We start from the raw sequence: 27,650 nt of genomic DNA, 5'->3' as shown, positions 1-27,650 counted from the left end.
ATGGTGGCGACTCTCCTCTGCTGCTCTCTTCTGAGCTCCATCCGTGCTTTGGTAAGTCCGCTCTGCCGTGCTCTCGGTGTCTGTCCTTCCTTCGGGACAAAGGTGTGCTCGGCAGCTCGGCTTGTAATGTAGCTTATTATTATTTATGTTACGGTAGCCCCCGAGAGCCCTACTCACAGACCAGGATCCCATTGCGCTAGGTGCTGTACAAACACAGAACAAACAACTGCCCTTGATTAACAGCTTGAGTTGAAGTCAGTGAGACTACGTCTACATTACAACTGGGGCGGGTGACTTGCAGTTTGCACAGAAGTACCCATGCTAGCTTGAATCTAGCACTGCTCCAGCTTGCATGAGTGTGATGAGTTCCTGAGAAACACGGTAGGGGTGTTTAATAAGGGCAAGAGAGAAATGAGTTTACTGCTGAACAGAAGTAGTGGGGAAAGAGGGTTAGCAGTTCAGGTTGGCAGCTTTAAAGGTGACTCAGGGCTCGTCTGTCCATGAAGGTTAATCCGGACTAAGGTAAGGGTGTGAGTTTAAAGAACAGCTATTCTGGAATAACTCCAGGTATGTGCACTCTTTTTCCTGGAACCCCAGTTTAGCTTAATCCACTTCCAAAAAGGATGAAGGTAATTCAGACAAGAACACTGTTGGTCAAGAATAAGCATGTCCACATTTGGAGTTATTCCAGAATAGCTCTTCCTGTATAACTCGTGTTTAGACAAGCCCTAAGAGAGTTAAGACGTTCAAATCTCACGGAATTTCAATGGAAGCTGGATCCTAACTCCTTTAGGTCTGTTCTACACTTAAAAGTTTTGCCGGCATAGTTCGGTCAGTTAGAAGTGTGAAAAAAAACCACCCCCCCAAAACTGATGTAGCTGTGGCAAAAGCCACATGTAGGTGCAGTTAGACAGCAAAAAAGTGCTTTTGTTGACATAGCTGGGTTTGTTTGGGGAACTGGTATAAACTATACTGGCAAAGAACTCTTTTACAAGCGTAAGATGTGTCTGCACGAGGAGGGTTTGTTGGCATAGCCAACTGGCAAATCATTTCTAAAGCCTTCGACTCCTTTGAAAAGTCCAGTCGGAAAGCCCATAAAGGTTGTTTCCATGACAAAAATATCTAGCAATAAAATAAAACTGATGTTTTTAAAACTATCATTTTCCCCCAAAACCTGACTGTTAATTTTTGGCACCCCTGTCACATCCATCAAGGGTAGGCCCTGCTCTCTGTGAAGACACCTTTGAGGGCATGGATCCCTGGGCTAGGGCCCAGAAGCAGTTCTAGTTTTCCAGGAACAGCTGGCTGGTCACATGATGCTGGATCCTCCTTGCTTCCAGTTGCTAAATTGCAGTCAAAGAGGCTAAGGATACCCTCTGATCATTTCCTGCTGTTGCTTTCTCATGGAAGCAATCGCTGTTGTCACAGAGCTGTTCTGGGATGGTAAGCGAGAGGTGTCCACAAGACAGTCGTTCCACTGGTGGGCTCCATTGTATGAAAACCTTTGAGATCGTCTCAGGGCAAAATTCCATTCTGGGAAAAGTTGAGCCTGGGAAGGGATCGACTTGGATATTCCATTCTAGGAATATCTGGAGGTCCCAGCCTAGATCAGGTCCCCATAGCACTAGGCGCAGCACATCTAGTATATTAAGAGACAGTCCCAGTCCCAAAGAGATTACAATGTAAATAGATGAAACAGGCAAAGGGTGGGAGGAAGTATTGTCTACGCCAGTTCTACAGCCAGGGAAACTGAGGCACGGATTAAGTGACTTGCCCAAAGATACACAGGGTAGCTATGGCAGAGCAGGATATCTAACCCAGCTCTCCCGCAGTCCAGTCTCATGTCTTAGTCAGTAGACCACCCTTCTTTCACTGCTGAAAGCTGTTGGGACGTGACCTCATTAAGAGACGTGAAATGACCAGTCAGCGGAAGCGTATGTGCATACACTGAGGTATTGATTGCCCCCTCCTCAGACGCATGCCTGGGGCAGCGCAAACCCTGGCACCAGCTGTGCTCGGTGGGATGTAATTGCAGGTCTCTGGGTTCCTTTGCTCCTGCTGGGAGGATCCATCACCTCCTCTCTCCCGTGACTTCTCACCCCGTTGCTAGCTGGAGCGCAGAGCTGCAGATGGGCAGCCGAATGTGCCAGGCGTGATGGGGACAGATGGAAACAGGCAAAATCTCATGTCGCTGCGAAAAGCTTTTTCGATGACACGGTGATATCATGAACTGAAAATGCTTCCCATTCCTCATACACAGCCAGGGGCAGAGAGTTCACGGTCTGGAAGGAGCCTCAGAATCAGAAAGGCCCAGAGCTCATTGCTTCATTCAGCTGTGAATGTATTTTAGATCCAGAGCACAAGACACATGAGTTCGAGGGCATAATAGGAGAAGTCCAGTTGTACTTTGAAATTACTGTGATTCTGACCTAATTTTTTTCCAGCTGAGATGGGGCAGTCTGGAGTTTTAATGCTCCCTGAATCTGCAAAATGATCCCTGAGAAATGCTGCCTGATAATCTCTTAGTGGTTGGGAGCTGACCCTGGCATGTGTCTGGGGTTTTAACCTTAGCCCACGGCAGGTGACTCTATCCAGGAACTAAAATTTCTTACCAGTGCTCCTGTGCGTCAGATCCTTATTGCTGCATCATTCATCCTAAAGCACTTTACAGACTGCACACGGGGAGCAGTTCATTCGCCACTGAAATGCAGCCACCTCTGGGGGTAGAACATGGCAGCTGTTTAACAGCTCCCAACCACAATTACACAGCAGTTTAGGACAGGAAGGGAAGAAGAACCCTGTATCCCACTGAAATAAAGAGGGAATTTAATGGGGTGGAATGCAGTCATCTGGGTTAGATTCTCCCCAACCCTTTTATCTTGGGTGCTATTGGATTCTAATCCCCAGATCCAAACTGGTTCCCACCACGTTGGTTCTCGATCAGACCTGCCTCTTTTCCCGTTTCCATGTCTGAAATCTGTGAGCGCTGCTGATCTCACAAGGTTTCCTCCCTTCAAGGTGGCAGATGTTTCACTAGATTGTTTGAGCTTTGAGATTTCTGCCGTTTCAGGCAGAAAAGTCCCCAAAACAGGGTGCAAGGTCTCATGAAAAGGGAACTCCCAAACCCCAACCAGGATTAGAGCACAGCCCTGCTGCTCTACCCCACTTCAGCCCTGCTGCTATTATACAGCCCGATAACACCCAATGAAATCAACCAAGAAGCAGCTGAATGAACTCCAGAGCACCTCACACCCAAATTCTTTGCCAGAAGAAAGCTGGGTAATAATTCAAAGGAAGATCTTGAGCAGGGCAGGACTAACTCCTCTCCACAGTGCTGTGCATTTCTTTGCTATATCTCTGTTTGCGAAGCCCTGGCTGTTAACTCTAGCATGGTGTTGTCAAAAATTAAATCTACAGGGGGAGTCATTGTGGCTGGTCATGTGGCGAAAGGCTCTACAGTCCCTGGGAAAGAAAATACAGTTTGCGAGGAGGGATGAATAAGGAGCAGCTAGTGCAGAAGCCCGACATGCCACATGGAACTGGCAAATGTTTCTGAATGGGCAGTTAGCGAGGAGAGGAAAGGACTAGGTTAAATCAGGCCAGAGCAGCTCTCCTGCTCGACTTTCCATCCTGTGCAGAGTTGGCCCTGGTCAGTATTTTGGGGTTGGAGATCTCCAGAGAAAATCCGGTGTTCCATAGAATGCTATCAGTGATTCAGATGGTGGCACGCTTCCCCTGTAAGTTAATATTATTGCTAATTATTTATATAGGGCTAGAAGTTATTATTATTTATATTGCAGTAGCACCTAGAGACCCTAACTGAGATCAGGGTCTTCCACTGTGTTAGGTGCTGTACGAACACATAGTGAGATAGTCCCACCCCCTCCCCAGAGTTTACAGTGTAAATAGACAAGACAAAGGGTCGGAGGGGGAACTGAAGCACAGAGAAGGGAAGTGACTTGCCAAGGAGCAGGTCAGTAGCCAAGCAGCAACAGAGTCCGGGTCTCTCAGTGCCCTATCCACTAGACCACACTACCTCAGATGCTTTTTAAAATCTGGAGTAAAATGCCTTCCCTGCTCCAAAAGTTTATAATCTGAGGGTTTGTAATACTGAATCAATGGGCCAGCACGCTGCTAGGAGGTGCCCTGCTGCCAGAAGTATGTCTTTGGGATTAGAGGTAAAATCGAGATCTGGACTGGCTGTGATCATTAAAAATCCCATGGCACCAGGCAGGACGAGCTACTACTACTGGAAAGCCTAGAATAAGATGATGTTTCTAGGGATGATGAGCTTCAAGATACCAGCCCTTAAACCTGTGATTAGTCCAGGACTGACCTTGAGCCAGTGAGGAGGGACTAAGAAAACATTTTTGTGGCAACCTCGAATGGAAAACGCAGGGCAAAATTCTTCTCTCGATTACTCTGATGCCATGCCATGGACCTCAGTGGGGTCATGCTGGATTTACACATGTGCAACTGGGAGCACACGCTAGCACACTTTGTTCCTTCTGCCTCCCTCAGGCTATTACTGAATAGACTAATTTATAGCCAGAGATTAATTACTAAGTACATCCACTTCTGGTACTTGTTCAAGAGCTATTTACTCTCTCCTCCCTCTACGCAATCACTTATCTTGTGTCTGCTCCCTTTGAAAAGAGGGGTCCTTAGTGCAGCTGTTACATAAATAAGGACAATTAAACAATCTCTTAATATCGATATGGGCTAAGAAACCTTGGCAGCGTGATGGGCTGGCAGGAGGCCATCTGGGACAGACAGAACCCTGCCAAGGCAAGGAGGAACACGGAGCTGAATTTCACAGTGAGCTTTGCTCACCACAGCCCAGACCCATTGCCGAGAGTTGCGGTGACGCTGAAATCATCTCAGTTCTCCGCCTGGACTTTGGGGTTTCATGTGAACCCCCTGCACTTTGCATCCAAGGAGCTCCGAGCAATTTACAAACGTTGTTGCATAAAGCCTCGCGCTGTTGGGACGGTCACCCCCATCTTACACAGGGGAAAATCAAGCACCACCCTGTGACGTGACTTGTCCACGGTCATGCGCAGAATCTGTGGCGGAGTCAGGAATAGAACCCAGGAATCGTCCCGATTCCCAGGGCACTGGAATTAGATGACTTGATGCTGGCCACCTCGTAGGGCTCAGAGTAGAGCAGGATTAATCGTGGTCAGTCTATGTCAGCTGTGACCAAATCCTGCTCTAACTGCTAGGCCACACTCCATTCCGGATCGTTTCCTTGCTCAGCAGAAGTGTGACGAGTTGGACATAACTAAAAGTCAAATAAAATGTAACCCGGCTCTCCTTGCGCGGGCATTGGGAAGTTCTAAGGGAAGCCCTTTGTTCTCACAGAGTCAAGGGGCTAAGTTCTACCCAGGAGTGGAGGGACGATTTTGCTTAGGGGTCCCAGTTGGTGGTGGTGGTTCAGACAGGGGAGCGCCACGGACACAGCATGTTCCCCTCGATCTTGATCAACCCCCTCTGCTGGGATCCATGGGGCTGGATTCAGCAGATGAGGCAGGGCCGGCTGCCCTCACCATGGAACCCCTCCTCCCGGAGATGGAAGCTCCACTGTTCAATCACTGATGGCGCCCGGCGTGGGGAGGAAGCTATGTCTATTTCACTTTGATTGCATTGTGCTGGCTGGAGCTGCAACTCACTTCCTGCATTCTGTCCTGGCCAGAATTCACCTTGCGCAGGACTTTCTGATTGCAGATCTCACACACTCACGTAGCTGATGGTCCGCGTTCTCCTCGAAAGCGCTCAGCCTTTTATATCTAAACCTCTCTTTGGAGCATTTTTATTCCCCTTGCTTATCGGGGCAGCCTTGATTGAGAGGGAAATTCAAAAATGCAGCAACATCTCCCCTTGGAGCCCCATTAAAGCGGCCACCTGGTATTTCCTGGGCTTCTCACGCTCCACTGTTCCCTGCCCAGATTTAGTTGCCACTCTCTATGTCTGCTCCTTGATTGCAGGCCTAGCGCTGCTGCCTCCCCTATCTCTGCTTGTTCATCCATTTCCTGCCAGTTCTGCAGGAGAAATGATGAGAACCAGACCAGTGCAACACGTGCATATCCCCTTCCCCAGGTCCAGCCCAAGGCTAGCTGACACCATCACAAATCATTCGTACCTGCAGCGCCTGGCCTGGCCGTGGTTCTTACAACTGCTGTGTCTCATCTTGGCTGTTGCAGCTTCATTTCAGTTACCTTTTCTCTTGAACATTTCCGTTTTCTCCAGGCTTTATTGCCTGGCTCTTGCTCAGGTCCTGATGCATGTTACTTAGTCCAGCCCCGCAGGGCGTTCGCAGGGGAAATTGAACGGTGGCCTATTTAAAACCAAGCAGGGATGATGCTGTTTTACACAGCACAGTGCAACGAAACAGAGACCCCCAGAGGGAAGCGCGAGGCTAAATGTTTATAAAAGCCCATATCTGAGTCAAGAGATCAAGTTCCAATAATAACATCCCAGTAATGGGTTCTTCTGGCCTTTGCCTGTGTTATTGCTGGTTGGATTGGGAGGCAGAGGTAAAGTCAGGGGAGTTGTGTAAATGAGATGGGTGATACTGAGTGACAACGGCTGGTTGGATCTCTTAGACTAGAGTAACAAAGGGCTCTTAATGTTAATCCATGACCCCACTTCATTAGCAGCTGGGATTGCTCCTGCTATGAGATGTTCAACAGGCTCTGCTGACTCTCTGAGGCAGGCGACTCATTACCCCAGCCCAGTATGAGGAAGGTGGGTGCAGGATAGGATATGGGCTGAGCTGTCTGGGGGGAGAGGAACCCTATAAACAGCCACGCCTAGGGAGAAGGCCTGGGCTGGAGTCTGTTATCTTAATGTTAATTTCTTTGGGAGTAAGGTGCCTTGCTTAACTGCTCTGCCCCAGGAGCAGCGTCCGGAAGGAGTTATGCTGCTAAGTTACAGTCCCTGGCCTGCTCCCTTCTGGTCCTGGGGTGGAAATAAGATACCACAGCCCTTGAATGTGTTGCACCCCACCCCACTCCATGGTCCCAGGGAGGATTATCCAGAAAGCAGGGCCGCTCTCTGCCTCAAACCTAGTCCCAAGATCTGGGTAGGCTGAGCTAGGGGGCCTAGAGGGCTTGCTGCCCTGCCTGGTGGAGTAAGACCAGAGCACAATCGAAGTCTTTGTTAGAAAGGCCAGAGCCCCCGCAGGGGTGGCGGGGCTGCCTGACCCTGCACAGCGGGTGGATGGCGTTTCAGAGCAGGCTGGAGGCAGCCGTATGAAGGTTTTCACTCAGGAGGCCAGATGGCTTTGCACGGTGCTGATGTCTCTGCCATGGGATCTGCAAGGGGGCTGTGAGCACTGCCCCGGTCAGCGTGGTTGGTGGGACCTGTAACTCTGCTTCACATTCTCTCTCTCTCATTTCGGGCGACCAGATAGCAAGAGGGAAAAATGGGGACAGGGACTCCTAGGCATTCTGCGGCCACGGTAATTACATCGCTAGTGAGAATCTGCCCTTGTGTCGGCACTACAAACCCTCACCAGGAGCGCTTGCTCTGTCAGTGTGGGGCACTGGGGGATGGTTCCTGACCGCCAGTAACAGTCGACACAAGCAACACCGTGTCGCCCTCACTACATCGCCCATGACTCTGCACCGCCCGTGGAGATGGAGTTGTTGAGTCGGCGTTGCGGGGCAGCTACCGTCGGTGGGAGCGAAATGTTCGTGTCGACACTTCCAGAGTTAGATCGATGTAAGCTGCCTTGCGTTGACCTCGCTCGGTAGCGTAGACCAGCCCCTGGAAAGCCTGGACTAGCCATGCTGCAAACCTCTCTGTAGTAACACAATGATTGCAGCCCCCATCGCTTTGTTTTTGCCTCAGCAGGTTGACACAGACGACGTCCTGACTAAGGAAGAACAGATTTATCTGCTGGCTGAAGCAAAGGAGAAATGTCAAACACACATAAAAGCCCAGCTGGAGAAAATCAAAGGTACCATCCCAGTTTGTGTCCTTTGTGTTCAGTCAGTGCTGAAAGAGCTGGTTAAACCATGCAGAGTCAAGCCTGTCTCCACTGAGGTCAATGGCAAAACTTCTGTTGAAGGCCGAATTTCTCCCCTGGGGCTTCGCTCAGCGCCCTCTGAAGTGCCATTGCCTTCAGTGTCCACTAGGTCAGATCCTTCAGACTGCAGGTTCTTTGGGGCAGGGATCATCTTTTTGTTCTGTTTTCGTACAGCGCCTGGCACAATGCAGTTGGGGCTCTTAGCCACTACGCTAATACAAATAAATAACAATGCCAGGTTTGCCATCTTCAGCTTGCCGTCCTCATCCTGAAATCACCACTTAGGATGCCATGTTTATATACGTTAAACAAACCTCTCCAAAGGGGAGTCCTGGTGGGGCCTTTCCCTCTCTGGAGCGAGACGCTTGTAAGCAGATGTGCTGTGATGCCCCGGCCGGCAGTAATTGCCTAGGAACCAGTGTTTCTGCACAAAAACCTTACAGCATCTAGAAGTGTCCTGGGCTGGGTCATTTCTAGTGAGGTGGTCGCGAGCACCCAGTGCCCAGGGCAGTAGCATGTGGAGGGTAGAGTTAGCCAAGTGAATTAACTCCTGGTGCAAGGACCTGTCGTATAAACTTCAAGCACTAACCCCTGCTGGAGGCAAGATGCTGGGCCAGATGCTCCAGCGGACTAGTCCAGCATGGCAAGTTGTATCTGGTCAGTTGGCTCTGGAGAGCAAGGCTGGTTGGACTCTTGGATCTTTCTCACAGCCGTATTAATGCAAAACTAACTAGTAAAGTACAGCCTGCTCAGGGGCAGGCAGGAGGTGAGCTGGGATTTCTGCTACTGAACAGCTAAGAACTGCATTATATTGATTTGTTACCCTGTCTTCTCCACCCCACCCCAGCCTGCTTGTTTGCCTCGTCTGCCTGTTACATCTTAGCTAGTTAGCCCGCAAGCCCTTTGGAGCAGGGATTGCTCCATTGCATGATGATTGTCCAGCGCCTGGCACAATGGGGCCCAAGCTGCTGGTGGCCATTGCAGGCAACATCAATGTGAAATAATCATGATACCGATAATGAGCCGAGTCTTTGCTTATTGGCTAGATGCCAGCTGCTTACCGGAATGGGATGGAATTATCTGCTGGCCTGAGAGCTCCCCAAGCCGACAGGTGTCGGTCCCGTGCCCGGAGTACATCTACGACTTCAACCACAAAGGTACACGTGGAAAATGTCCCTCGCTGCCCCAGCTTTGGCTCTCCGGCTTTGCAAGTTCAATTGATGGTTTTCAAACAAGTCTCAGAGAGAGCAGCTCAGATCACTCACATTCTGCCCCTACGAACATCCCAGATAAGCTGCTCTGATACCACTGTGATGAGCACAACCTAGCTCAGCTGAAGAAAAGCTCAGACCACTTAGTTAACTGCTGGTGCAAGGTACTGACCTGGTGTGTATAAACTTCAAGCACTAACCCCTGCTGGAGGCAAGATGCTGGGCCAGATGCTCCAGCGGACTAGTCCAGCATGGCAAGTTGTATGTGGTCAGTTGTTGTTGTAGTAGACAGTTGTTACAAAGAGGAGGGTGAAAAATTGTTCTTGTTAACTTCTGCGGCTAGGACAAGAAGCAATGGGCTTAAATTGCAGCAAGGGGGGTGTAGACTGGACATTAGGCAAACCGTCTAACTGTCAGGGTGGTTAAGCGCTGGAACAAATTGCCTAGAGAGGTTGTGGAATCTCCGTCGTTGGAGGTTTTTAAGAGCAGGTTAGACACACACCGTCGGGAAGGATCTAGTCATTGCGTAGTCCTGCCTTGAGTGCAGGGGACTGGACTAGATGACCTGCTGAGGTCCCTTCCAGTCCTATGAGTTGCTTTGCAATGGCTTGACGTGTCGGGCTTTCTCGGTGGTCCAGCTGCCCTGACCCTGTCCCTACTTTCAGGCCGTGCCTACAGACGCTGTGATGCCTATGGGAATTGGGAGCTAGCGCGCAACGTCAACAAGACGTGGGCTAACTACACGGAATGCACCGAGTTTCTCACCCCTGAGCGCCGCACCCGAGAGAAGGTGACGCACAGCCAGAGGGCAGGGGCGTGGGTTCAGGTAGCCGAGGAGAGACGCTGCTGGAGCCTGGGGAAGCTCCTGAGAGCAGGACGACTGCTGGCCGCAAAGCGCCCTTCTGCTGTAGGGGGATAGAGGCGATGACAGCCCCTGCACCGAGCCCTGCGCGCTTCACACGCCGATTCAATGCACCTGCCACCTTCTCCCGTGCGCTGCTAGGAGCTTTTATTTGCTCATCTTCCTCCAGCAACAACCGAAAGGGAGCAGCTTGCTGATTCCACCCCACCCACTACTCTCTGCCCCTCTGCTTCCTTCCCCCAACCTCTGGTTTTGATTCCCTCCCCTTCAGTAGTTTGGGGAGGGGAGGGGCTGGGTGGCCAGCGGGCTTGTTGTGTCTGGCCCCCGCTGGCCAGATGCCAGAGCTGACTCAGCACCCTGGCACGCCGCTTGGCTGTGTGTGCATCCTGCTCCTCAACGCAGCCACAGCTCCAGGTCTGAGAGCCTATGAGCTGTAGGTAGCAGTCCTGCCCTCTGAGGCAGATGAGGACCTCCCCCTGTGGTGGACCCCCACGGGAGCTGAGCGGGAGCCTCCTCCCATGGGCTGAGCCAGCCTTGGCTAGAAGCCACCTTTCCGGGGCCGGAAGACGTGCCAGGTTGGTCTCCCCTGGTGGTCATCTCCGTTGGCCAAGCTGGTAGGGTATGTTAGGGCTCTGCGTGTCCTGCTCTGCTTAGTATGGAGCAGCTGCGAGCACCGGGCCACCAGGGACCATCCTGTGTCCTTCCCTTCCAGGAGGTGTTTGACCGCCTGCACGTGATGTATACCATCGGCTACTCCATCTCCCTGGCCTCCCTCATCGTTGCCGTGTGCATCCTCTGCTACTTCAAGTAAGGAGGCGGAATTGACCACTTCCCTTTCATCTCTACCCCCCTGCACCCACCCAGCGTTCCCAGAGAGCCCCGCGCAGGGTGACCAGTCAACAAGGATGGGCAACCAGATTAGACCAAAGAAAGCCAAGGCCAAACGGTGGCTCAGGTCTCAGGCCTATCCACAGACCATTTCCCAAGGTCCAGAAACGCCCGGATCCGTTTTATTCTGCATTTCTCACAGAGCTGGGCCGGAACCTCAGATCCAAAGAGCTCTGCTCTCAGGGGGCTTGGCATGCAAAGCTCAATCTAGATCCAATAAATGGAGCCTATATTTGTAAAGGGTGAGCCCCAAAACCTTGGTTCTGACCCCACTCCACACCCCCCAAGTGCACTGAGCCTCCTGGCGAATGGGTCATTTCCTCAGCTGGTCGTGCTGTGTTCAGAGGACAGGCAGATGTTTGTAATTGACACATTGATGACTGGTGGCTGTTTGTCACTGCATGCAGGCGCCTGCACTGCACACGGAACTACATCCACATTCACCTCTTTGCCTCCTTCATCTGCCGGGCCGCGAGCATCTTCGTGAAGGACGTGGTGCTTTACTCCGGCTCGCTGCCCGAGGAGCTGGAGAAGATGCGAGCTGATGATTTAAAGGGTGAATTGGGCCCCTTTGTGGGACACCGGACCCAGCTGGCAAGTAGCTGAAAGAGTCATCTTCCCTCTCAATTTATCTCAAGCACCCAGGGAAAAAAGGGGAGGGAAAAGGGAGTGAGGAGCCTGGGTGCAGTAAAAAGAGATGGGAGGGAACCGATTCGGGGAAGCCACAGCCCAAGAAGAGAGCGGGAGAGAGGGCTTTAAGCTACTTCTGAGCTGTCCAGATTCTGCCTGTGCAGCCCCCACTACAAATTAGAGCAGCCTCTGGGGTCGCTCTAATTTACGGCAGCTTTACCTGGCTTGTGTCATTATGGGCTCGTGGGGGGACAATCTAGGAACACCTGTTACTGCCCTACACTTTGCCTGAACCAGAGGGAATTTCTCCCCAGCCCTTTGCAGTGCCTTGGCCACCCCTGTGCACCATTGAAGCAGTGTATGTAAAGAGGCGAGGGGCAGCGGGACAATCTCTCCCAGGGAGGCAACGTAGCAGAGAGATGCAGGCTCTTCCAAGGAGAATGCAGATCAGTACAGCTGCCCACTGTTTCTCTCAGTGAAGCCAGTGCCATGATGATATAAACTAAAAGGCTCCCAGTAGCTGTTGAGGGGTTGTGGGGGAAGGAGCAATAAATATACAAGTTGGCCCTCGTGTTTCCAGCTCGGAGGAACAGAGCACATACACGTTGTTCCAATAAAGCCCTGAGCTACATGACTGAGCTCAGATGACCCTTTAGTTGCTGGACTGCATGCTATTTCACAAGACTGGGCACCTGCCGGCCCCTCTCCCTCCAACGTCTTAGTGGGTGGGAACGTCTCCTGTTCCCGCCTGACAACTTCCTCCCTTGTGGGCAGGAGACCCACTGTCTGATGCAGACAGGTCAGAGGTCACAGCCAGAGTATCTGCTGTCAGGCAGGACCTACAGAAGAGTAGCCAGAGGGCCTCCCTGTCTAGGGTCATGGCCCAAATCTCCCAGGGGGTGGGAGGGAACCTGTAGCGGTATCTGTGGCCCTGATGTGGTTCCCATTTTTCTATGGCCACAGGTGGGCTGCAAGGTGGTTGTGACACTTTTCCTTTATTTCCTGGCTACCAACCACTACTGGATTCTGGTGGAGGGGCTCTACCTGCACAGCTTGATCTTCATGGCCTTCCTCTCCAACAAGAACTACCTGTGGGCCCTCACCATCATCGGCTGGGGTAAGCGCAGACATCACTCCCACCAAAAGCACAGCTCCCTGCCAGGCTGACTGGTCATCTCAGTGCATCAATGAGCACTATGAAATGTGTACTGCCTGGTAGCAGGGTCCACACAGCCAATCAGCGCTCTGCAAGACAATGCTCTGTAGAGTCACATCCCTGCTTGACACATACTAAGTCTCCGCGTAGACAAGCCCTAAAGGAGAATCGATTAGTTCTAAGCAGTACAGGGCATATGTCATGCAGGGCAGTAGTTCTGATTCCAACTAGGAGTGGGCAGTGGGGTGCCTAACTTTCTGGCATTAGTTTATTTTGAAAACCTAATGCTTCAACCATACTGCCTGTTCTGTTTCCCTCCAGGTCTCCCTGCTGTATTTGTGTCTGTTTGGGCCAGTGTCAGGGCCTCCCTGGCGGATACACAGTACGTAGGTTTGATGTTTTTTCCAAAGGACCATGTGGGAGGGTGAGAATTGGTCTGCAGTGCAAATCTCTCTGTGTGATCCTACTGAATTGGGTGATTGCAATCTACAGGCAACCCAAATCACCAGATTGCTAGACTGAGGCCTTCAAGGAGGCAAGGGAGTTTAGAATGTATATGTATCAGATTTTTAAAAATGAAGGCAATTGATAAGGGAAGCTAAAAGTATAAACAAAAGGCATCTACCAAAATTAAACATTAAAACATTTTAATTTAACATTAATTTAACATTAATTTAACATTAAAACATTAAAACATTTTAAAGTAAGCAGATCTAGATACCTTGTACCCAAGAATTTTTAAAACAGAGCTGGCCAAGATGTTCCACGGAACTCTGATGTTAATTTTCAAATTACTTATTAAAAAAACTGGGAAAAATCCAGATTACTGGAAGAAATTGTACTAAAATTTACAGAAGTTAAATATAGGGTGATTTGCCTGACATTGATCATGGGCCGAACAATGGAACAAGTGATATGTAAATCAGTCACTAAAGAATTAAAGCCAATCAACATGATTTTGTGGAATAGGCCTTGTCAAATATCATGTTCATTGTTCGCTGAGATTACAAGTTTGATTAATAAAGGTTGGTGTAATAGTCTTTTATAAAGCATTTGACAATGTACAGCACAACAGTCTGATAAAAAATTAGCACTATACAAAGTCAATATGGCCCACATTAAATCTATTAGAAAGCAGCTAACATAGATTCACACCGTAATTGTTCATGGGAAATCATCAATGGGTGGGAGTGTTTCTAGTGGGGTCCCACAAAGATTGGTTCTGGGCCCAACGCCATTGACTAATTCCATGAGTGATCTGCTAGAAAATACAACCTACTTGCTGGTAGCGTTTGCAGATGGCAGATTGGTGTGGGAGTAAATAATGAAGACAGGTCACTGATACAAAGCAGTATTATTCTGAAAAAGCCCACTTCTCTTTCCTGCAGTGTGCAGAGCAAAGCTTGGCCATGGGAGAGATCAGACCCAGGATCTGAATTTTATTGACTTTCAAGTGACATATGTGACTCATTGGTTATGTTTTGGGGTGCATATATGGGAGGGGGGTAGGACCAGCCTTCCTCCCGCCTAGGGTTGTTCCAAGATGCAAAAGGGGGGAAGCCATCAACCGGCTATTTTCCTCACCCCTTATTTCAGGTTTCTCCAAAGCATTTCTTACTGGTCTCCTCAGATGCTGGGACCTCAGCGCTGGGAATATGAAGTGGATTTATCAAGTCCCTATCTTAGCAGCCATCGTGGTAAGAATTCTCCAGCAGACGTGTCCTGATCTCAGTCACCTAAAAACGCCATCTGGATTCAGTAGATATAGAAACAGACTAATCTCCTCTCCATAGTATCTAGGCAGCAGTGTACTTTTTCATCTCATATAGGGCTCAATCCTGAGAGGTGCTGATCACTGTCGCCTGATTCAACAAACATGTAGGGCCAGATTTGCAGAAATACATAGGAGCTTAATTCCCACTGAAATCAATATGAATTAGGCTCCTAAATACCTTTGAGGATCTGGACCTTCCAGTCTCAAATATACATGTAAAGATATAGATAGGCACCTAACCTGCTTGGGGACTTTTGTACACCCCCACTTATTTAGGCTTGCAGAGGGATGCAGAGACCTTTCTAAAGCTGGCCCTTAATCATACACTTGCTGAATGAGGCCTGGAGCCCATCACCCCTAGCAGGACTGAGCCCATTTAATGGGCAGGTGTCCCACTCTCTCGTGATTGCAAGTTGTGCATAGTACAGGCTTACTCAGCAGGAGAGAACTCTTATCACAGTGTCATTTATACTTGAAAGAGTCACTGTGTAGTGCTCCAAGCCACACACACAGGCTTCGTAACCAACAACTTTCATAGACGTATTTTCATGAGCTTAAGAAAAGAGGGAAGTTTTGAAAGAACGCAATTTAAAAAAGAAAAGGGGCAGGAATTGTCTTTTTGTTGTGTGTTTGTACAGCACCTAGCACAGTTGTTACGGGAAAAGATTCGTTTGCCCTGACTTCCGGATCTATCACCGGGGACTAACTGAAAACCACGCCGGTGTTCAATCAAATCAGATAACAATTGAGAGGACAACCAATGGACTAAACATTTACATAAAACACTGGAGTTAAGGATGAACTGTGGGGATAAACCCCAGGCCCAATACCAATAACACAACCCCTTGGACCCCTCAGTCTCTGGTCTATATTCACGTTATTGCTTCGCTCCACCCAAGGAGTGCTGACCTCGATCTGGTCAGACGCCTGCTTCAGCTCCAGGTCCGCAGTCGTCTGCTTCTCGGCCTGGTCTTTGAAGCCCGCGCAAAACACAACGACACCCTCACCACACGGCCACTCAGATGGGCAGCCCCTGCACTTGCTGCCTTAAATCACTTCGGTTCGGGTCTCTCACAGCCAATCCCCGGCCAGGATTTTTCCCGCCTTGCTGAGTGGTGCACCTGGCCCTCACATTATGCACATGGCCCCAGTGCTTTGCACCCGGCACTCAAAGGGCCAGGCTCCCCGCCTTTTTACCCCATCTCTAGGCAGACTATTAGGCCTTGGCATCCTGCCACACATCACCATCCTGCCAACTCAAGATGGATTCCACAATTCAAAATGGAGTCCATTGGATCAGTCTGAGGGGAGGGTACCAAAACCATATTTATAAACATTTCCCCAACACAGTGGGGCCCTGGACCAGGACTGGGGCTCCTAGGAACGACTGCAATACACAGACTCATAGACCCTAAGGTCAGAAGGGACCAATATGATCATCTAGTCCTCGGTCCATACATCCCAAGCCCTCCTCATAGCACCATTACCTGAGCCATCTGGTGATCACCAGAATCTTGTCACGCCTTTGTTGTCCCCCTCTAGGGACAGGCAGAATCCCACCAAAGACTATCCCAGCCTGATAGAGTCTGGTATAGTCGCCTTTGATACGTTCCAGTGAGAATCTAGCGACATCATTTGTACCCACATGAAGGACAATCAGTGGATTCTTTCCCGCTCCCGTTAGGATCCTCTTCAGCCTCAGGTGCACATCCCGTATCTTAGCACCCGGCAGACAGCACACCCTTCTGTTCTCTGGATCAGCTCTGGTTACAGGCCTGTCTGTTCTTCTCAGCAGGGAGTCACCGATCACGTAGACCTGCTTTTCCTGGTAACGGTGCAATTCTCCGGCCTATCCCGTTCTTTATGGCTGCACGTCGTCTCGTCTACGATTCTCCTTTGCAATCCTCTGCAACCGTTCCTGTATCCTCCTGGGGCTCTGATTTGGTGGTATCTCCTTTGGCTCATCCACTCTTTGTACAGGACTAACTGCTCTTCTCTTCTTCCTTGCCCTCCCACCTTCAGCAACCGCCGGCTGTGCCCCTTCCTCATTTTCCAACTCCGCAAACCTCTTTCAGAGCTCTATTTCTCCCTCACTAGCCAGGTTCTCGCAGTCACATGCTTCCACTGGCCACTTTCCTCACCCCGCATTCTCCCCTCTGAGTTCGTTGGTCCTGCTTCCATCTGCAGGTCTGGGTTTTCCCTTCAGCCTCCTCATGCCTTTGCTCCATCATCTGCTCGAACCCCCTTCTAAATTCAACCAGTTTCCACCTGCATCTCCACCCCTCGAATCTTCTCCTCCATCAGCTCCAGGAGGCGGCACTTCATACAAACGAAGCTCTTTTGAGGTACCCCCTCCAGGATCATGTACATCCCACAGCTTCCACATCCCCTCACCTTCATTATCTCTTCCACTGCTTGAGTGACTACCACTGCCGCCTCTGTGTCTGTCATAGCCTTTCCCTCTAGTTCCTGTCAGTGAGAGACACAAAAACAAAGACCCACCAAAGCAACCCCTCACGAGCACCACAACAATACCACTCCCTCCCCAAACTCCCGTTTCCAGCTGTTTGCTGGCTCTTGTGCTGCTGCAGCTGTGCCACTGCCTGATTGAGTGGCTGCCTTTATAGGGCCTCTAATTAGGGAAATCCCACCCCTAATTAGGGTCAGCTGATCTCAGTACACCTCCCAGTACCAGCTCCTGCAAACTGAAGGGGGAAAAAGCCAACAAAAAAACCCCGAAACAAAACCAACTCCACAATTCTCACCCACTGCCCCTAAGGCCCACTCAAACTCCCCTATTTCCAGCTCTGTTTGCTGGTTCCTGTGCCCACTGCAGCTGTCATAACAGAAGAAAGCTTCCCCTGCAGCACTGGAAACCCAAACCCAACAGCGTGTGCGAACGGAGCCAGAATCAGAACTGACTGGTGGCTGCTTGAGGGTTCTGTCAGCTGCGTGGAGAGCAAGACTCTCAAACGAGGCTCATTTTCAGCGCTAATCATCGGGAGGGTTATTAGCCAGCCAGCCACAGAGTTCATTTTCAAAATCATTGTGGCCTGGTTCTTTGTTGCCCTGTGTTTGTACAGTCACACTGATGCACAGGGAGTGTGAAAAACCACCATTCTGCTTCAGTAGCGTTCCCGCCGCACTGGTGTACGTATAGGGCAGTGGAGAATCAGGCCTTAATTTTATCTGGTCAGTGTCCCAATAGACATACCACCGAACACATTTATGAGCAGTCCTTAGCTAGAGGAGATCACTTGGGGCTTGTCTACACAGGGAACATATTCTGGAAGTGGAGAGGATCTGAATTTAAAGCGCTATGGCTGTTCTGGACTAGCTGCCCATGGGAACACTCATTCTTTAACAGCTATACCAGCATAGTTATTTGCCACTGGTCAATTTCCCTACATGGACAAGCCCTTCGCTGGCCACACTCTGCGTGTGTGGCTCCTAAGGTGATTGTGGGTGTGTCGGCAGGTGAATTTCTTCCTCTTCCTCAACATCGTGAGGGTTCTGGCATCGAAGCTCTGGGAGACAAACACGGGGACGCTAGACCCTCGGCAACAGTACAGGTGAGTGGTACCATGCAGCTGCCGATAGACTAGCAGAGAGGAACCTTCTGCTTTGGTGTAAATAGCATCTCAGCCCCGAATCCGGTGCAGTAGAGGAAATAAATAACAATGATAGCCAGCTCTTAACACGGCACGTCCCATGCATGGATCTCCAAGGGCTTTATAAAGGAGGTCAGGATCACTATTCCCCAGCCTACAGAGGGAAAGTGACTTGGGCACGGTCACCCAGCTGGCAAATGGCAGAGGCAAGAACAGAATCTCTCCCACTGCCTTGTAGCAGTCAGCCTCCAGCACCGGTCAGTAGATGAGGCCTCAGGAGTAGGCGGGGGAAATGCTCATTCAGCCCCTTGAGCAACATTGTTATTCAGAGCACAGGGTGGAGGGAATCTTTCCCAGCCCCCACAGCAAATCGGCTTTCCCCTGAAGAACGAGGTGCTTTGTAACTTTTTGGGGTAGCAAATGTCACATCCCCGATTATTGCAGCCAAAAGCTTATTATTTTGCTCCAGATAAACCCACATCCGCTGGAGGTGCAGCTAGCTCAGCACCTCTCCCAAGATAAGTAAGCAATGGGAGGCTGCAAGGAAAAACCCAGTGGTGCTAGTTCTTGCTTTCCTCTGAGTCAGCACTGACCCTGTGCCTCAGTTTGCTGGGGGCACAGTGCCATAAAACAGATGGTGAACACTCACGGGCATTAAATATCCCAGAGCATCAGCCTTGGTTTTTTCTAACCCCATCCCCTGCAGTTTCATCTGGAGACAGGATTCACTTCCTTTCTTGGCCTAAACTGTTGTCTGCTGCTGCTGCACATCCTTAATCAGCTGCTATGTTTGGGGAGGAAAAGTGTTCTAGAAATGTGAGGTTGTTACTGTTTTATCCAGGGTATTGTAAGCGCAATCCTAGGTGGTGGTTGGAAAGCGGAGGACAGAGGGTTAGGGAGAGAGCCTGCAGACAAACCTGCAGAATGGGTTTTCCTTTCAGGAAGCTGCTGAAGTCCACCCTGGTGCTGACGCCACTCTTTGGGGTCCATTACATGGTGTTTATGGCAATGCCCTACACTGAAGTCTCCGGGGTCCTGTGGCAAATACAGATGCATTACGAGATGCTGTTCAACTCCTCACAGGTATGTCTGCCTGGGGCTGCACTTCCTGGATAGCTCTCTGCCTTCACCCAGCTTTCCTCTCCCTGCACGGTCCAGTGCTGGCCCCAAGGCAGAAGGTCCGTATGTCCTAGGCGGGACCTTGGCAGAAGTAGGCTGGGTACGTATGTTCTGAGGGACTCTGCAATGCGCCTTTGCTTCCCATGTGCTCATGGCTTAGGGGCACTTTTGTCCGGTGCTTCTCCTGGCACCTGTGACTGAGGGGCATCTCAGGGCATCTCCCTATGGCACAACACAGACCTGGAGGTGTGCTGCCCTCAGCTCCTCTTCTAGCACTTGGCAGAGCACTTCCCAGACCAGAACGTTTAGACTAAGTTTTCCCCTTTGCAGGGTCTCTTGCAGTGACTCAAGCTGCTCAGATCCAACCCTTCTTCTCCCCTTGATTCAGAGGTCCCACGGCCCTGCTCCTAGGGTCTGTGCTGACAACGCAGGCTGGCTGCAGCCCTCGTTCAGCCTCTCCACACTACCTCCTTGGACGTCCAGCCCTCCCATCTTTCTGTGCATTGCTGGAGGCTTCCCTTTCCTCTCCAGCCCTGGACTGAGTTAAGCACGTGACCTGCCCATCATGTGGCTTGCATTGATTGTCCCCACCCGGGAAGGAGGGCTGAGTGAGCCACAGGTGGGGCTGGCCCCATTACTCCTTAAAGGGCCAATCAGCCTGTGCCCAAGCCCCCTCCTGGGACATGCACTACAGAAACTGGCTGCAGCTGCCCTGCATAGAGGCTGCCTGTGGAAGGGCTGGTCCTGGCATGGGGAGAAAGGCAGGTTTCTCTATTGTCTGAGTGGGGCAGTTGTCCCAGGGGAATGGAAGAGGGGGATGTGCATAAGACAAATACAAATGGGGCCAAGGTGCCTGGAGCCCTGAGCTCTCCTGACCTGCCAGGGAGGGAGGGGCACTGGGGACATGTTGGGAGTTTCTGTTTCCAGCACCCGCAGGTGAAATCTCTCTCTCTCTCTCTCTTGGTCTCTCGGCAGGGCTTCTTTGTGGCTTTTGTCTACTGCTTTTGCAATGGGGAGGTAAGTGAGACGGCTGAGCCCTGCAGCCTGTTCCTGGCTCTGATAGGTACCTGGGTGCCTTTCTGATCCTGTTACCCTATGGGGGAGCTCAGCCTGGGCTGCAGGAAGCGCAGATCAAGGCCACTCTGCTAACCCAAGGGGACCCAGGCCAGAAACTTTCTCTGGGGCTGTTCCTGGGGGAGGCAGCTCACTTCCCCTCTGCCTTGTGGGACTCCTTTTTAGGAACAGACTGAAAAGCCTTTGACTCTGAAATAACTTGGCCCAGTCTATGGGAGAAGAGGTCTAGTCCCCTGGGCCATTAACCTGGCGCCATCCAGCTGCATGAAATTCACGCTCCGTCAGAACGGACACACCAGACCTGCTGCCCGGCTGGAAAACATTCCTGCGTTCACCCGGGCCCCGATCCTGTGCCCATTGTCATCAATGGGAGTGAGCCTGGGCCCACACAGAGCTCTCCAGGTGTGGGCCAGGCAGGGGCTGAGTACCTGCTTTGAACCAAAACCAACGGGTGATGGGGACAGGCAACTCCTTGGGCTTGCTCAGCACCTTGCAGTTTTCCATGGAGCCTGGTTGCCTGCTGTTTGCTGGCCCAGCGATCCCTAAAGCAGAGCCAAGAAGGGACTGGTGTGGGGCGCAGGCCTGGACTGGGTGCTCCTCGCTAGCTTGCTGAGTCAGCTGGCCAGCCTGCTCCTGGGTCACCACTATGCAGGGGAGATCCTCAGAGTAACCCCGCTTCCACCATATAGACGGGATGGGAAGGCCAAAGGATGGATGGAGCATAGATGGAGGAGCTGGCTGGGACGGGATGAGAACTAGAGGGAAACGTCCCCTTCCCCCACCCAACCCCACTGGAATCCTACTGCCATCTCTCTCCTCGGCCTCGGGGGCTGTGAGGTGTGCGCCAAGAGGGCCTGGTGTCTGGCACTGCCTGTGTGGTTGTCTTGCTCCGCTGCCGTGCCCTGACAGGCCGGCTCTCTCCCTCAGGTGCAGGCGGAGATTAAGAAAGCCCGTTTCCGGAGAAGCCTGGCGCTGGACTTCAAGCAGAAAGCGCGAGTGGCCAGCACGGGCGGGAGCTGCTATTACGGCGGGCTCGCGTCACACACCACCAACAGTGTCAGCCTGAGCGTGGCCGGACGGGGCTCGGCGGGGGCAGGGATGCAGCAGAGCGCCAAGCTCCGGCTGCTGCCGCTGGCCCCACACGCCAGCCGGCTGGGGCATATCCTGAGCTCCTCCGCTTCCGACAACTCTTTGCCTTCCCCCACCCAAGAGATTTCCCAGAAGGCCCCCGGGGAGAACACCAAGGACTTCATGTGTTCCCCAGGCCTGGGTCTAAGCCGTGCCAGCCTGAGCAAAGAGGTGGAGACCATGCTGTGAAGTGAGCAAGCAGGTCTCCAACCAGGCCCTCCAGAGGGGTCTGGAAAGAAATTGGCTCCGTCGCTACAGGGGATGGTGCTGCCTTGGGCTTGTTCCAGGCTGATGTGGAGAGTGGGGGAAGGGGAAGGACGGCAGCTGAAGCTAAATGACTCTGGACTCCTTGTCTACTGACCATTCCTTGTTCTTAGCTTCCCGTGCTGTGATGGACAGGACTTCATGGGGGTGGCAGCTCCTAAGACCATCTCTCTAGCTGGTCTGAAAGGGAAGATCCTTCACTTGAACAGCTCCAAGCCTATGAATGAGCTTGTGGAGGTGCCTGGGTCACGTCCCAGTCTGTGTGTGTGTGCAGCTGGCTGGCGGTGATAGCAGGTTGTGTGTCGGCAGTCCGGGATTGTCATCCATCTGGGCTCATTCTTAAAGCCGAGGACTCTTACGGCCCTGTCGCTTCGTGGCTGCGTAACTGAGTTTTGGAACCCATGAGGGGCATCAGCAAACAAGGCTGACGCAGGGTGCAAAGTGATGGAAGGGCTCATGGCCTGGGGCCCTCCAGCTTGCCTCTTTTGTTGACCGGTGAAGATCTGTGCTTTTCCACACTAAAGTTCTGAGTTCCCGTTCCCCAACTGGCACCTGTCTCCCCCGTGTCTGCTGATCAGTGGCTGTAAATAGGGAGCTGTGCACCGTTACACACACATGGCTAGGATCTAAGGCCATCAAAGCACTTTCCTTCCTTGCAGAGTGACAGCAAGGCCGGTTCTTAATTCTGTGAGCACGGCAGATAGCGTGGCCAAGAATATAGCTGTGGGGGGTGGGCTCCTGGCCCCTGGATGACACCTTTGCCTTGTGCCCCTGGGGAGTCAGCATTGGTAACTGCTATGTCAGCTGGTGGGAAAATTCTCCCATGGGGGACATGATGCCTGGCGCCCTGGTACTCCAGTGAACATACCCTCAAGTTGCTACACATTCCCAAGAGAATCCAGACGTTACTTCCGTTACCGCCTGCAGGGATCGCCGAACCAAATTAACGTTGGCTCCTTATGAGGGGTGCTGAGTGTTGGAGTGAAATAGGTGCTCCAACCAACACCTTTCCCCTTGCCATGAAGCTGTCTGACCATCTTCTTCTGCAAGTTTCTCCTGCCAGAATCTGCTCCAAACACTAGTGGGGGAGGCTAGGCAGGAGACAATGATGTGTCCCAGCCAGGGGAAGATGTTCTCACCCCCCAGAGCTCTCCACTGGCATGAACCTGCTCATATTCCGAAGGCCCAGGCACTAGAGAGGCGCAGTAAGCATCACGCTTTGCATTCGCTCCTTGACATCTTTTCCTCTCGCTGGCTCGGTCATGTCTCGTCAGTGTGACTCCTGAGCTTCGGAGCAGCCCGAAATAATAGACCTTGTTCGGTGAGGCCCCTGCCCTCTCGCTTGTGCAGGCTGGAAACTTAATAAATAATTCGGTTGGTGTGGCTTGCGTCTGTCCTCAAAACCCTGCCCGGGCAAGTGGATTGGATGGTTATTGGCCAGAATGCAAAACTGCTCATGCTGCGTAATTCCTTCCTCCACTACAGCAGTGCGGGGGTAGCAAACCCCAGCCTTGCAGGCAGAGTAACAAAGTCCATGCTCACAGTGTAGTCAACATCTTAGCCCCAAGGACTCCAGGATGTTACTTGTGGCAACTGATTAATTCCTGAAAGAAAGGAAAGGGCTTATTCACCTGGAAGTAGACCCAATCTTACAATTAGCAGGGCCCATCCCAAACTGCTAGCCATCAGCTAGTAATACAGCCCCTCAAATCCCACTGCCTGTTGAGATAGCTGCACCCTGCAGGAATCCTGACCATCCCAGTGGTGAAAAGACAAGCACAAGAACAAGGCTTTGCACATTTCCATGGTGCGTTGAGGTCCTCAAAAAACACGGTGGAAATGCAAACATCTAACTAACTGAGCCTCGCAACCATTCTGGGGAAGGGTAAACGTTATCACTGCTGTTTGGCAGAGGGGGAAACTGAGGCAGAGGGGTGAGATGACAGCAGTCAGTGGCAGAGCCAGGAATAGAACCCAGGAGAGACATGGTTCTCTCCCCCCTGCTGCAAGAACAAGAAACACGCCTTCCAGTGCATCATATAGCACCCAGTGCTGCTCATCAATAGATCGCAAAGCAATTTACAAAGTAGGGCAGTGTCATTATCCCCATTTCTACAGATGGGGAAACTGAGGCACAGAGCAGTGCCATGACTTGCCAAAGGCCACCCAGCAGACCAGCGACCCCAGGTCTGCTGAGTCCTAGCCTCCTGCTCTGTGCCGGAGATGCCAACAGGAAAGGCAGAGGTCTCCCAAAACCCAGCTCTCTGCAGTTGATCATTGGGGTTGTACTTTCTGCTTCCAAACTCCCAAGTGATTGTCCCTACTTAATGCTCCAGAAACAGGGTGGGGTGGGGGAAATCTCTACAGTCCTTCCAACATGTCCTAGGGGAATCATCTTCCGAGGCCCAATAGGGTGATGAGCTCAACTCTGTGCATGCGGGCAAGAACCACCATCATTAAGTACCTAGCCCCCTTTACTTGCTGTGGTCTCCTCGGGATCCAGGCATTTGAATGTCAGTAGTACAGCTTCTGCCAGCATCGCCCTGGTTTGTGTTTGCTCTCCACGTAGAGAATGAGAGAACTGACTACTAGCACAGCTCCCTCTAGCAGAGCCATTGGGGAATGCTGACTGATCTGAGAGAGGATTTCAAATCTCACTGTCTACATGTGTGTTTTGGGGGTAGGGAAGAGAGAGGATCCTCGGAAATCCCCTTCCAACAGCCCCACTTAACTCTGGCAAGCAAGGCTGCACATGGCCCTAGACGGAGACCGGCTCTGCTGCTCCTCCAGCCAGCATCTCAGGACAACTTACTTTCTAAATTACACTACTTCAGTGCGGCTATAAGAAGTCACATGGTCTGAACACCAGCTGAAGGACTGAGAGATGGAGCGTGACCGATGTGAGTGTGCTGTTGGGGTACCACAGGGACTGATCTCACGTTCCTCATTAAGTAAATGATGTAGACTAGGGTGTAAAGCGGTGTTTCTCAACCTTTCCAGTAGCAAGTGCCCCCTCACTTCTGACAATTGTAATAAGTACCCAACACTCAATGTTCCACTCGGAGAGATACAATCTTTTCCCCCTTTACCGCGGGACTGTATTTCTCGTAAAGCAGGAGAGTTCTGAGTTCTGCAGTGCTGAGTTCTGAGTTCTCCCTGCTGTTTCTCCCCTCCTTCCTCCTCCCCTTCCTCCATATAGGAGCAAAGGTCAACACCAGCCAGTCACTATGGCCTGACGGCGGGGGCATGTGGTGTTCTCCTCACACCGGTGGGAACTTGTGAGGTCTGAGCAGGCATTAGCGGCCCACCAGAGTGGATAGCAGCGCTCCCCATGGCCGTCCCTAGGGGGATGCAGGCCTGGGGAAAATCAGACTGTGTGGGACCCTCTTGAGATTTTTATACTGGTAAAATCTGGGGCTGTCACAGCTGTCAATTGACAAGTAAGCCTGCGGGTAGAGCCCAGCTGCAGGACCGGGCAAGCCGCTGGGCTCTCCATGTGGCTTTCTGGGCACCGGGCTTTGAGCCTGGGAGGGGAGCTGCCACCTGGGCAAGTTGCAGGCGGCTGCTGCCTGGCTGCCAGCCCAGGAGATGGGCGACTGCCACCTGCTCTGAGCTGGGGCAGAGGAGGCTTCCACGCAGGCTGGGACCCGGGGATGTGGGCAGGCGGCAGGCAGCAGCTGCCCATCTTCAAGCTAGAGCATGGGAGGCTGTCTCTCGGCTCAGAGCCGGGGCATGGGTGGCAGCCACCCAGCTGTAAGCCCAGCTCGCAGGGTGCAGGAGGCTGCTGCTGGGCTCCCACCTGGGAGCTGGAACTGGGCAGGACGCAGGCAGCTACCGGCCAGCGTCCCAAGAAGCCAGTGGTTGCTGCCCAGTTTCCCAGGACTGAGGTGGCTGCCGTCTACCTCCCAGCTAGGAGATGGGACCGGGCAGGAAGCCAGCAGCTGCCGCCCGCCTCCCCCAGAAGCTGGTGGCTGCCGCCCACCTCCCTTCACTGGGTTTTTCACCACATACCCCCTGCCTGGGTCTCGTGTACCCCCAGGGGTACGCGTACCACAGGTTGAGAAACTATGGTGTAAAGAGCATAGTAAGGTGTTGATGAAATTCACAGCTGGGAAGGTGCAAACACCACTGATGACCAAAAAATAATCCAAAGGGACGTGAACAGGTTAGACGGATGGAGAAAATATCAAATGAAATTCAGCTTGGAAAATGCAGATAGCGTGGGATGCACAACGTTCAGCAGGCTGCAGAATCCTAGGAAGCAATAATGTTGAGAGGCCTGGTGTGAGAGTGGCCAGCAAATCAGACAAGAGTTTGCAGTGTGAAGTACCTGCCAATCGGCTGACTGTAGTTTTGGGCTGTATGTGAACAGGCATCATGCCAAGCCGAAAGGTTGCGACAGATCCTGTGTCCACAGCTCTGTTGTGACTGAACCTGGAGGACAAGGTTCAGTGCTGGGCAACACGCTACCACATAACGATGTGGATAAACAGGCCAAAGAAGAAGAGCAAGAAAAATGATCGAGGACTGGAAGATGAGGAAAGGTTTAAAGAGATCAATCTGGATAGCTCAGCTATGACAAAACGGGAACAGGAGTCCGCTGGATTGGGGCCACAGAGCCTAAAGAGGGTGTCTTCTTCTGCTCCTTACTTTTAATTTTAGGCACAAGCATTCCCCTTGAAATCAGTTGAACTACTCTCATATTTAAAGTGAAGCATGTGCTTAAATGTTTTGCTGGATCAGGGTCTTTGAGAGCAAATTATTAAAGTCACTACCCACCTTTTTTTGGCTTGACTGTTGGCTTAGTTGGATCTCAGAGGAACGACTGACAGGGTGGCCGGTAACCCCAGAACATTTGGTAACCCAGTTCCCCACTCTACAAAACCCAAGGCAAGTAGGCAGCAGGCCGTCGGTGTAAGCCCACGAATGAGGGCAGGCCAGTCTAGTAGAATGGACACGGCTTTGAGCTCAGTTTATGCCAATGAGCTGCACACTGCTCCTCTGCAAGCTGGAGCATGCTTGGGGAGAAGTTCAACGTCAAGCTCTCATCCGACCCAGATAAACAGTGGGTTATGCTGAGCCATGAACCTTCCGAAATGCCGCTCGTGTTTAGTTCTGCAGGCCCCAATGGGAGGGGTAGGGGGTTTCTCCCCAGTAAAGTCCCACGCTGGGGCGAACGAAATGCCAGTAACGACTAAGTGGGGTGAGCACTGCTCTGGGGATAGAAGCCCACAGACATTCTCACGCAGAAGCTTTTATTAAAACCTGGCACCAAATGGTGAATCCTTTGCTGCGTTTTATTATGAAGATGCAGTGCAGTCTAGTCATGGGTAGGGAGCTGCACTGGGACTCAAGAAATGTGGTTCTGTTCACATCTTGGCCACTGACCCACGGGGGTGACCTTGACCTTCTCCCCTGTGTCTTTTCCCCTCTGTCTGCCTAGTTCAGGGGTTTTCAATCTTTTTTAGAAACTGAACCCCTATGGTCTCAAGGTTTCCCCTGAAGTACCCCTTCATGGTTTTCACTTTACCTGATGTTATCACGGTTGCAATAAAAGGCACAATGGCCTAATTAACACATTTTCTTCATGTACTTAATGCATAATTTACATCACAACAGAAGGGACACAATTACGTTAGGACAAAATTCCAAACAGTAGTTCTTAAAGTTCTTAAATTACAACTTTGGAGGCACATTATTCTGCACTGTAGTGGCTCGTTTCACAGTCCCTGTAAATGTTTATCATGTTATCTTATGTCCATCTAAATTAGGAGTGCTCTTTAAATATTTACAATATCAAAAACATTAACCATCAGATAATCACAGAATGCTTGAACTGGTGAAAAGTTCCTTGGTACGATGTCAGAAAGAAACTCTCATCTCATTCTTCATGTCCAGTTT

The 27,650-nt window shown here is 51.4% G+C and overlaps 1 protein-coding gene across 1 annotated transcript; it reads left to right on the top strand.

The window, feature by feature from the left end:
• LOC137148238 (parathyroid hormone/parathyroid hormone-related peptide receptor-like) lies at positions 1 to 21,724 on the top strand. Its single transcript, XM_067540881.1, has 13 exons — positions 1 to 51; positions 7,858 to 7,963; positions 9,079 to 9,189; positions 9,909 to 10,033; positions 10,818 to 10,912; positions 11,401 to 11,587; positions 12,587 to 12,740; positions 13,101 to 13,161; positions 14,410 to 14,476; positions 18,031 to 18,125; positions 19,106 to 19,247; positions 20,259 to 20,300; positions 21,285 to 21,724. Exons 1-13 carry the CDS (start codon positions 1 to 3, stop codon positions 21,672 to 21,674), a joined length of 1,626 nt encoding a protein of 541 aa, XP_067396982.1. The 3' UTR covers positions 21,675 to 21,724.
• Positions 21,725 to 27,650: the final 5,926 nt, after the last annotated feature.

The sequence above is a fragment of the Emydura macquarii genome, unplaced genomic scaffold (assembly GCF_026122565.2).
Source record: "Emydura macquarii macquarii isolate MOO-44397 ecotype Brisbane River unplaced genomic scaffold, CSIRO-AGI_Emac_v2 contig_629, whole genome shotgun sequence".
NCBI lineage: Eukaryota > Metazoa > Chordata > Testudines > Chelidae > Emydura > Emydura macquarii.
This window is presented reverse-complemented; position numbering and strand designations above follow the sequence as displayed.